The 12,223-nt window shown below is 40.5% G+C and overlaps 1 protein-coding gene across 6 annotated transcripts in view; it reads left to right on the forward strand.

Annotated features, from left to right (window-relative positions):
• The window catches only part of LOC117252429 (VIP36-like protein), a 174,074-nt gene extending 163,308 nt beyond the window's left edge, over positions 1-10,766 (forward strand). For 5 of the 6 annotated variants that reach the window (XR_013492064.1, XM_033619299.2, XM_078171008.1 and 2 more), the window contains 6 exons: positions 1,369-1,557; positions 1,760-1,834; positions 2,201-2,311; positions 5,110-5,217; positions 7,057-7,140; positions 10,238-10,766. Coding sequence is in view for 5 of the 6 variants with exons in the window: in XM_033619299.2 (XP_033475190.2) it covers positions 1,369-1,557; positions 1,760-1,834; positions 2,201-2,311; positions 5,110-5,217; positions 7,057-7,140; positions 10,238-10,306 (636 nt within the window). In the remaining variant the exon portion in view is untranslated. The remainder of the gene's footprint in view (positions 1-1,368; positions 1,558-1,759; positions 1,835-2,200; positions 2,312-5,109; positions 5,218-7,056; positions 7,141-10,237) is intronic. The other variant, XM_078171006.1, reaches the window with a different exon arrangement.
• Positions 10,767-12,223: the final 1,457 nt, after the last annotated feature.

Here is a 12,223-nt window from a genome sequence, read left to right on the forward strand (position 1 = left end):
AGTCTTCTCGCCCTGCTGTCTTTATAGTTCCCATAACACATGCACATCAACAGTCACAATATGTGGCGCCTTGACATTCCTAAAACACAACATCTCTTGAGACTAACAAGGACACTTGTTGTGCTCCCTGGCTCATAATCTTGGTGTCTGAGCCTCCCTGGCTCGTGACCTTGGTGTCTCACTGCTGTCACAGTAGGGGTTAAATGAGCACCACACATCATTAGGTTAGAAGTTCAGTTTCATCAAAACAAGTAACCTTATACAACACATTATAGATTAAAGGTGTTTAAATACCAGAATTTTCCATCACACATTTCTCTCTCTTTCTCTCCTTTGCTAACATTCATGTCCTGTTACTGCATCTCGCATACTTAGTTGTACTGCATGTCACTAACTCAGCTTCTTCTCCAGAGCCTTTGTGCTCCACTGTCTCGCAGGTTAACTTATATCGCAGCAGTGCCTGGATAGTGTGATGTGTGAGGTTGTGCTGCTACTGTGGTCCTGCCAGATGCCTCCTGCTGCTGTTATCATTAGTTATACTTCTACTGTTATTATATACATATGATTATTGTCACATATGTATACTATCAGATATTAATATATACTTTTAACATTATGTACCACAATAGCCATAATTATTATTATAATATAATTACTTTAATTAATGTTGTTGTGAGCTATTATCATTACCGTCTGTCCTGCATCTCTCTCTGTCTCTGTCTCTCTTTCTGTCTTTTTGTGTCATACGGATTACTGTTAAATTATCATGTTGATCTGTTGACAGTTATTGCACGTCTGTCCATCCTGGAAGAGGGATCCCTCCTCAGTTGCTCTTGCGTGGGTTTCTACCATTTTTTTTCCCCCGTTAAAGGTTTTTTGGGGGGGAGTTTTTCCTTATCCGCTGCGAGGGTGCTAAGGACAGAGGGATGTCATATGCTGTAAAGCCCTCTGAGGCAAATTGTGATTTGTGATATTGGGCTTTATAAATAAAATTGATTGATTGATATCAGGGTGCTCCTGTGTCCAGTGTGAAAATGGTGGAAGACAGCATTATCTTATTTTCATTATCACAGTTGTTTTTTTTTTTAATGCACAAACTGAGGAAACTGACAGGATGACATTTCACTGGAATTGTATTTTATATGATTTCATGTGATTGATTGATTGATTGATTGATTGATCGATCATATACCCTTTTATTATATAATGGCCAAAATAGGTTGTCTTGGGGAAATATCATCAATGACCTTGATGAGGTTTGAAAGTGTCATTGTTATTATGCTGGCTTTCAGAGTGTAGTCAAACCTAAAATCACGTACCCAGAATAATAACATCAGGTGTCTTGTGTGTCTCCTGTCTGTTTTGGAGCTGTGTGGGGCATTTGTGGTAGCGTTCGGAGAGTTCCAGATGATTCACTCCAAGTTTGCCTCCCTCGTCACCACCTTCTGGCCCATCTACCCCGCCAATACTCTGGTGGTCACCGGTACCATTGTTACCTGTGTGTGCTATTTGGGAGTGTTAGGAGGCATGAAGGAGAATCGCTGCATGCTCATCAGTGTGAGTATGAAACATGAAATCATTATAATGTGATTTATGGTATTAAATAGTAAATGTGACAGCTGTATGTTACTGCACTAAACTGAATGTGATGTTGCCATGATTCTTCTAAAAACATTAGCCTAGATATACATATGTGGCACATGAAAGCACTAATCATACAAATTCACTCATGTTTGAAAGTGATATGCATTGATTGCAGTTTTTCATTCTGCTGTTCATCCTGATGCTGGTGGAGCTGGCCATGGCCTGCGTGTTCCTAGTCTACAGCAGAGAGGTGGGAGAGTGTTTGTACAGCCTATATAACAATACATTTATAGAATGTTATTTTGAGGTGTTAAATTGATTGATATGGTACCCCTTTGAAACAGTTTTCCTTTAAACAGCTTGGTTGACAGAGTTTTTCAAAGTAAGATTTACTGAGTGAACTTCTGTCAAACTATGAAGTTCATGACATTAGTAGCTTATAGCTGGTAGAGAGAGAACCCACCTAACACACTTTGTCATTCAGTCTTGTCACCACCAGCCTTGCACAAACCGTGGCTGGTCTGTCCATCAGCACATACTGCCATGAAACTTGAGGCCATTGTCTTTAATGTACAGTAGTACTGCATATAATGTAGCTTGCCTGTCTGTTGTGCAGATTGACACATACTTTGAGAATGACCTGATGCGAAGCTTGGAGATCTACAGACAGTCTAGTCCAGAAAGCAACAAGACCATTAAAGAGGACTTTGATGCTGTCCAGCACCTGGTAAATGATTTGCTGCTCTGTTTATCAATCTGGAGTGAACTCTATTGCTATTTATATTCAGAAGAGTCCCCTATTCTTTATTATTTCTGCAAGGCAAAAGACTGGAGGGGATCATATGTCTGGTCATGTGTGTCCTTGTGTGTCTGTGCATGTGTGAGTGTGTGTATCTGTCTGTCCAAAGCTAATCTTGAATACTACTGAACCAATTAGCCTAATGTTGTGTGTGCACAGTTATAACTGTGTTCTCAGGGACCTCAAAGTATTGACTGTTTTATCCACCTTATTTTCAAACACGGAAGTAAATAGTGATCAACTTCCGTTTTTTGTGCGTGACTTCCCGTCAGCCGCTTTCCCTCATGCTTTCCCTTACCGGAGCTAACGGTGCAAGCTAATTTTTTTTCAATTTTCAGTTGTTTATGTTAGTCAATCAGTTAGTTAGTTAGTTAGTCTGTTTATTTTGTATAGATAACTGTGCCCACGTTTCCGTTATAACGGAAATTTATTCCCTCTAAACGCGAATAAATCGCACGTCATAAACTATGAACCAAAAAAGCACAATCTATCCCGAGTGAGACAAACTGCTTGATCCCCGTCTCCAGTGTACCAGCAGACAACCTGCAGAACCGAATCAGCGAAAAAACACCCCGGGCTAAGCCTCTGTATCTGAGCAGCTGAAGCTGCGGCTCACACCCTCGACACACAGACGGTGCTTCTGCATGCCAGCCAAACATGTGTGCAACTGTGAGAAATAAATATGTGAGGTGTACGCTGCTTTTCTGTCTTTTTTTTCCCTTTTCTTTCATTCTTTCTGTCTGTCAGCGCCATACACTCCTAACACAGGACGGGTTATTTTAATTGACTGAGTTGGTCATTAAGCCATAGTGATGCGCGGATCGGCTCTGATAGCACCTGAATCAGCATGTACGCATCAACCATCCAGCCGTTACAACATGATTGAGCTAGCAAAGCAGTTTTGTGTTGCTGTGTGTGGTATTTATTCAGTTTTGGGAAATCATGATGTCTAGAAAGCATCAGTGGCTGCAGCTGACAGGGACAGCTAACGTTAACACTAGCAGCAAAGCTAACATCAGGATCGTCATCCGTTAAAAGCCTCCCGTTGTCGGATATGACATGAAACTACTCCAATTAGCTCAATCATGTTGTAACTAAGACATCCGCTGGAGAAAATATTTTTTTCACGGGCCACTTTGTGAGTTTAGTGAGTTATTACAGACACGGCTAACAGCTAACGGTTAGCCCAGCTAATCTACGATAACCATGTTATTAATTACACACACAGAAAATACCAATGTTTGTTCAGTCATTGTGTTTGTAGACTTTACAAACATCAGATTAGTCTAAACGGTGATATAGTGACGTGAAAAATGTGATATATACATATATAGAGCTAAACTCAGCAAGGTAAACAACAAGGCGATTCCCATTTACACAATGGTAAGAGTGCTGGACCGGAAGTGTCGCATAAAAAAACGGAAGCTGGCTGCATTCTGTTTTGCCTCCGTGTTTCCGTGAAAAATAAGGTGGATACTATCACTGACTGCAGACTCCTCACTCCCTTCAAACTTGCCCACAGCCAGGTTTCCAGAAACTGGCTCAGCTAAAACAACAAATCTTATTTTCTGGTGCAGGCCATATTTTGGTCTTTGTTGTGGCTCCAAAACCAACATCCATAGAAGTTTGGTCTCATTTTGAACTGGAGCTTGCAGATTAATTCCATACCCACTAAAGTTAGGCATTCCACCAGGCACACCTGCACTGCATTCTGGCTGCCATAGCTGTGATCCAGTTTTCTTCTGTTCTCCACACAACGCCATAGCACACTGGGAGGGTTTCAGTAGCAGTCTTTTGGAGGCCTGACTTTATAGACTTGCAGATTTTGTTGATTTTAAAATTTTTCTTGGTATTTGTGCTTCTACCATAAGTAAGTAAGCAGGTTTGTAGTTGTAGTCTGTTTTTTGTCTATTTTAGATGTGTTGATTTGGTGTTTTTTTTCCTGCCTTGTTGCACTGTAGCCTACAGACGAAGTAAATAAAAGTCCAGTTATGACTGACATGGATCAAAGATTTTTGTCTGTGTTTTAGTTATTAAAAATACATTCATCCCCATAATCATACTGTATCTATTGTATATTTCACATACAGTGCCTTGAAGGAAAACTCGAACTGCTCTATCAAAACTAGAGGAGTGGCACATTTTTAGTAGCTTCTGGGACAGTTCTGAAACGCGTTGTGGCACGTCTGCTGGAATTGCAAGAATGGTCTACAGTGGTCGCAATCAGCCTGGGCAGCTGCTTGACCACCTGGTGGAATTCTGCACTCTACTGAGTGCACTGTCGTATGAATGTGTTTTACGGCAGATATTTTACACACCCTTATGTAGATTGAAGTGTTAAGGCCTTTGCACACTAAATTGTTATTTGTGATATTGGACCTAAAATTGATTGAAGTGATTGATTGAAAGGCTATTGTGCGATCTGTTCTTCTCTACTGTTGTGGAGGTGTCCCACTGCCACATTTTCTTAACTGCTTCTTGGTCAAACAATTCTAAATACGAAAACACACAGAAAATATAACCTGTTCTTAAAACTCTGACAGACAAAAGTTCCGGAGAAGTTTTGTGATTGACACAACATGGGGTCATGTTTATTTTTTGATGTGCAACAATTTCAGACAAGACAAAAAAAATGGCCTCAGTGTGCAAGAACCTTTAGTCATTTCCTTTACCGTGCTCAACTGACATACATGTTCATTTCAGTGAAGTAGTTTTTTTTTGTACAGTTTAGGTGCTGTGGAGTTCATGGCGTGGCAGACTGGAAGGGTAATGTGCCAATCTCCTGTTGTAGCAAGGACCCCTGTAACAGCCTCCCTCACACCGACTGGCAAGAGGTTACTCTCACTTTGCTTCTCAAAAGGATCTCCAAATAGACACACAATACTCTGTGGTCCCTCATATGTTCAGACTCACAGCCAGATTCTGGTTTTGTTTTTCAGAAACAGTTTGCATTTGTTCTTAAGTTCATTACTGGAGATAATTAAAGTACACACAATTGCATATTACATGATAAAATGCCTCAATATTCTACAATCAAAACATGCTTTCTGCTCTGCAACGTAAGCCCTATTCGGACGGGATTAGTTTTACATAGGGACATGGGGTAAAGTAATAATTACCAGAGATTTTAGTCCCGTCCGAATGTGCCATGTCAGTAATCATTACCGCACGATGTCAGTAAAGATTACCGCGACTTTTACCTTCTGTAAAAGGGTCCCGGAAAATGATCTCAGGTAATACGAATCCCGTGCGAATAGACCAGCAGTAAATATGGGTTTGAACCTAAATTTGATAATTCGAATATCATTAATAATTAATTAATACTATCAATAATGTTGTATATCATGGCGAATCCCATTTGGGCAGAGATGGCTCGCGCACAAGCCAGGCCAGAGAGGGACGCAGCGATGGAGGGAGAGGCGCCGACGGAGGAGCCCGCTGCGCCAGCACCACCCACTGCACTGTCTGCGATGTGTGACCTGTTCGGGGAGACATACAGGGAGAGTGTTGCACCTGCTGCCTCCCTGCCTACCCTTTTTGAAGAGGAGATGAAACGTTACCAGAATGAGACACCACTACGAGCCGACCAGGATCCACTCTTGTGGTGGAAAACTACGCACTGAAGTATCCAAACATTGCTCAGATAGCGAGGCAGAAGTTGGTCATACCTGGCACTATAGTGAGGTCAGAACGGGTGTTTTCATCCGAGTGTCACGTTCATATTGCGCCAGCAATAAGCATCTTATTTTTTGTGGGTTTTTTTGTAAAAAAATAAAAATAAAAAATAAAATAATAATAATAATAAATTCTAATATTATTCGAACTCTACTAAATTAATCCGAAAATATTCGAACTCAATTTCATGGTGCTTTTGACAGTTCTATCATACGCAAATGACGGCAGGAGGGGACGGCGGTGCATGAATGGATTTACCCCTCCCACTTGTAGTTTTACTGATATTTCTTATCCCGTGCGAATCGGCCATTAATATTACTGACGTCCTGTGGTAAAGTGACATTACCCCACGTGCCCAGGTAAAACTAATCCCATCCGAATAGTGCTTAAGACATCCCAATAAACGTCCACTACTTGTCCTTAACTTATTTCATCCTGTTCATCTGGTATTATTCTTTAAAGGAAATGGCCACTTTAGAATGAAAATACAGACAGTACTTACTGACCCTCATGTCGACAATAAGTCCAGTGTAGTTTTTTAATCCAAAAAACTTGTTTGGGGAATCGGAGGGTAACAGCTAGCTGGAATAACAGCTACACTTGAAGTGCATGGAACCCACATTTTGAAAATGTAATAAAATTCCGCAAATACATTTCAGAAACGTCAGAACGGCAAGTTTGTCTTAATCCAAGTGCCCTGAAGCCGTGGCATGCAAAAGACGTAATTTACTCCACTTTTATAGCATCATTTCTCATCATGGTCAGTTAGCCTGCCCTGCAGGCGTGCTGTGTTTACGTGGCAACTCGCGCGAGACTATCCTCCGATACCCCAAACGAGTTTTGTTGATTAAAAAACTACACTGGAATTCTTGTTGGCATGAGGGTCAGTAAGTACTGTCTGTATTTTCATTCTAAAGTGGCCATTTCCTTTAAGACAGTGCATAGCAGTACATGTGCATGTATAAACAAAGGATAACCATACAAATTTTGTCTTCCAGGGTTGTCTTTTGAAACTGAGAAACTGGTTTGCCAGAAACTATCTCAGCACAGGTGCAGGTGTTGTCACAATGTTTATCATACAGGTACAGTACATTTACCCATTATCGGGCTCACAAAGGATAATTCAATCTGTGGGTCGGTAGTACCACCGACTGCCATTTGGGAAGCCATTAGCTCTGCAAAGCAATGGCTATAAATCGCTGCACACTTTTATGTATTAGAACTATTGATTTTAAGCCAACTAGCTAGTGACTATATTCTTTGAGCCATCATTGAGAACATGTTAGCCAGTGTTCATTTAGAGTCATGTTTATGCCTGTCTAATCGATGTACAATATTCACTCTCTGTTAGTTCGATTTTTGGTCTCTACCACCTCAAATATCTGTCTCTTCAGCTGCATTAGCTAGTCTCTAACTGTCAGTTTGCTGTTTCATGCTAGGCAGGGAGTGTGCTGTGGCTTTACCAAAGTTTTTTTTGTTGAAGTGATGTTGATCAGGGCTGTGAGTGTGGACCAAACAATAAATTTGCTGTGCGTAAAACCAAAACAGTCAGCTGACACGTACTAAACTTTATACAGTTGCGGGACACTGCAGGGTTTCAGGTGATAATTCTGTCTGTTGGTTCGTCAGTATGAGCAACCCCTTTAATATTTCACATAGTCATTTGACCTATTGTTAATATGAAAATATCAATGAGGACATCTCTAAGATGTCACGTTTGCACAGTGGCTCAGAGTAAGATGGGGAAAGATATTCCATGGGATACGATTCCCCCACCCCTTCATTCCTCTCCTAATTAATTTACAGCACTACATCTATTCTCGCCATGGCTGTGCTGTAGTGAATTGTGGCATGTCATCTGAATCGCTGAATTCTTGAGATTTATTCCACCAGAACCATTGTAGGGTAAACTGATCAAATTTTTTGTCACTGGAAGAATGGACTGCACTTACATGGCGCTTTTTTTAATCTTCTGACCACTAAAAGCAATTTTTACACTACAAGTCACATTCACCCATTCACACACACAGTCACACACTGGTGGCCGGACCTACCATACATGGTGCCACCTACTACACAATAACCATTCACACGCACTCACACACCAGTGGAACGGCCATTGGAAGCAATTTGGGGATCAGTATCTTGCCCAATATAAAAACATGTTTTATATTCTAGTTTCTTCAAAATAGCCACCCTTTGCTGTGATTACTGCTTTGCACACTCTTGGCATTCTCTCGATGAGCTTCAAGAGGTAGTCACCTGAAATGGTTTTCCAACAGTCTTGAAGGAGTTCCCAGAGGTGTTTAGCACTTGTTGGCCCCTTTGCCTTCACTCTGCGGTCCAGCTCACCCCAAACCATCTCGATTGGGTTCAGGTCCGGTGACTGTGGAGGCCAGGTCATCTGCCGCAGCACTCCATCACTCTCCTTCTTGGTCAAATAGCCCTTACACAGCCTGGAGGTGTGTTTGGGGTCATTGTCCTGTTGAAAAATAAATGATCGTCCAACTAAACGCAAACCGGATGGGATGGCATGTCGCTGCAGGATGCTGTGGTAGCCATGCTGGTTCAGTGTGCCTTCAATTTTGAATAAATCCCCAACAGTGTCACCAGCAAAACACCCCCACACCATCACACCTCCTCCTCCATGCTTCACAGTGGGAACCAGGCATGTGGAATCCATCCGTTCACCTTTTCTGCGTCTCACAAAGACACGGCAGTTGGAACCAAAGATCTCAAATTTGGACTCATCAGACCAAAGCACAGATTTCCACTGGTCTAATGTCCATTCCTTGTGTTTCTTGGCCCAAACAAATCTCTTCTGCTTGTTGCCTCTCCTTAGCAGTGGTTTCCTAGCAGCTATTTGACCATGAAGGCCTGATTGGCGCAGTCTCCTCTTAACAGTTGTTCTAGAGATGGGTCTGCTGCTAGAACTCTGTGTGGCATTCATCTGGTCTCTGATCTGAGCTGCTGTTAACTTGCCATTTCTGAGGCTGGTGACTCGGATGAACTTATCCTCAGAAGCAGAGGTGACTCTTGGTCTTCCTTTCCTGGGTCGGTCCTCATGTGTGCCAGTTTCGTTGTAGCGCTTGATGGTTTTTTGCGACTCCACTTGGGGACACATTTAAAGTTTTTGCAATTTTCCGGACTGACTGACCTTCATTTCTTAAAGTAATGATGGCCACTCGTTTTTCTTTAGTTAGCTGATTGGTTCTTGCCATAATATGAATTTTAACAGTTGTCCAATAGGGCTGTCGGCTGTGTATTAACCTGACTTCTGCACAACACAACTGATGGTCCCAACCCCATTGATAAAGCAAGAAATTCCACTAATTAACCCTGATAAGGCACACCTGTGAAGTGGAAACCATTTCAGGTGACTACCTCTTGAAGCTCATCGAGAGAATGCCAAGAGTGTGCAAAGCAGTAATCAGAGCAAAGGGTGGCTATTTTGAAGAAACTAGAATATAAAACATGTTTTCAGTTATTTCACCTTTTTTTGTTAAGTACATAACTCCACATGTGTTCATTCATAGTTTTGATGCCTTCAGTGAGAATCTACAATGTAAATAGTCATGAAAATAAAGAAAACGCATTGAATGAGAAGGTGTGTCCAAACTTTTGGCCTGTACTGTATATATATATATATATATTTTTTTTTTTTAAATTAAAATCAATTAGCCTGAATGAAAGGCTACAAGGTGTCTGGATTATCCATTAATGAGTAAGGGATGGGATTTTAGTCTGTTTCATTTAGTTAGATAGCTCATTTTGAGCTCGGGGGTTCTTTGCCCTGGGCAGGTCAATAGTTGGGTAAGATGACCCTTTATCAGATTTTCATTTTTGTGCTATAACAACAAAATTGGCCACTCTACCAATTTATTTCTTACAACAGTGTGTTGGATTATGTATCATAATTCTGCACGTGCTAAAATCACATCCATTTTTTTTCATTTTACAGTATGACTTTGTTCTGAAGAAGGCTTCTTCCCCCATCTTACCCTATGTTCTATAGCTAGCATTAGTATGTGTCACTGATCTTAAGTTTAAAGCAAGCGCAAAGTAGCCTGCAGTATATTCTTTGTTCGATAGTTTTATCCATTTTTTTATGTTTTATGTCTTTGAAAACCATTGTTTCATAATAGTTAAACTATATTTTTCTTTCTTCTTTGTTTACAGTTTATTTGTCTGTCTATCACCATCCCTCTCTTTTGCCACTTGAGTCGACATGGACTGGGCTACCAGTGAAAAAAGGCCAACAAAACTGTACCTGCGATTTACAGTGACTTTATGCATGTCAACAGGTTGTTTTTCCCTGCATTGGCCTTTCATGAATCTGTTTTGAATGCCCAAAAAGTTGATTTTGCTGCCATCTCCATCCATCAAAATGGGAACCAACAGTAAAAAAAACAAAACCTAGTTTTTAACCAAGCATAAGCTGAGGAGGGCAAGCACAGCATTGCATGTGATGTGGTAAACAAAACAGGACACATTTAATTAGTAGATAAGTTATGACATGATTACCCAGTTGAATGGACTTCAAGAACAGTTTGAACTAGACTTAGACAAACTAGAGTTAGACAAATCCAACTTGGACATTTTGAACCCTTACATTTTTAATTGTGTTTTCACTTGTTTTAAGCAACTGGAAAGGAAGACATTTAAACTTTAACTCTGCTTAATAAACCAGCACACTTGCTGATTTAAACTTGGGTGTTTCCCTTTGTCTGATTTCTTTCTATGTTCAGTCTTTGGTCTCTCTGAGCCAGGTTCACGCCCAAGTTTGAACCACAGTTCAACATAATGTAAGATCTTCTCAGTGTAAGAAAGTCTTATTATTGGGATACATTATTTGGCTGAGCTGATATATTTTCTTCATTTGTTTTTTTTTTTTTTTTGGAAACTCCATCAACGCAACACAAAAAATATATGCTTGTTACTCCATCTTCTCCTTTTCCAAGATAATCCATCCACCTGACAGGTGTGTCATATCAAGATGCATTAAACAGCATCATTACTGCACAGGTGGGCCTTGGCAAGGCCACACTAAAATGTGATGTTTGCTCTCTATCGTATTAAGATTATGTGGTGGCAGATAATAATGACAGACCAATTAATATAGTTTAATAATGCATTTATTATGTATTCAATGATGGTACATTTGGAACTCTGGTTGGAACAAAGTACATCTCACCTGCAGGTTTGAACAACAGAGCAGTGTTAGATGATATGATGAAGAGAAGAGGAGAAGCGGAGAGACTCAGACCAGTCTCTGCTTGTGTCCTCATTCGATCTTCCACCTCCTATCTCTAGTTGGGACATTGTTTCCTAATCAGGTAACATTCGGTGGTCGACTCTTAACATCACACACTCAGGTATCACATTCCATGCATTGCGACATCCTCTTAGGTCGATGTGACCTCTCTTAAGCAATATCAAGATGAGAATAACGGAAGAGTGAATAGAAATAGAAAAGTAATATTATAACTGACCCTGTTACGTGATTATGTTATGTTATGTATTATAAACCACTACAGATTTCCCCCTTCCATAGTTCAAAGATTATGGAGAAAACTGAACACAATGAAAAACAAACACTTAGTCTTACTTTTACTTTCACTTAACACAACAAGACTTAAAAATAAAAAGACTCAGAGCAAGGACCCGTTCCAGGACCTTTCAGGCCTTCAGCAGACATCCTCCACACCAAGTCATAAACACCCAAAAAATGCTTCATAAAGATATTCAAACCTATGTAAACTTACGGCTTCACAGAAGGGGAAATCAATATTAATCACATTTTATTCATTTACACACTTTTAGCAAACTTCTGAATCAGTCAAACTTTATGATTTACAAACGTCTATACTGTAAAACAATCAGATTCAATGCACCTTACAGACACTTTATTTCACTCAAGAAATTTTCTCTCAAGGAAGTTTCACTGCAAATTCAGGCGAAAAACCCTGTATCAGGGAAAAAAATCCTGAATGACCAGCCCATAGAGCCCCGAGGCGAAAAAACACCAGCGATGGCAGTGGAGGGGAAAACCACTTCCGTAGTCTCCATGTGATTGATCACCATACTCGGGTTCCAGTGAACCTGGTTGTAAAACAGAACGCAGACATTAGAGATATCATAAAGATGCAACAGCATTTTTTTTTT

Source organism: Epinephelus lanceolatus, chromosome 9 (genome assembly GCF_041903045.1).
Source record: "Epinephelus lanceolatus isolate andai-2023 chromosome 9, ASM4190304v1, whole genome shotgun sequence".
NCBI classification, from domain to species: Eukaryota; Metazoa; Chordata; class Actinopteri; order Perciformes; family Serranidae; genus Epinephelus; species Epinephelus lanceolatus.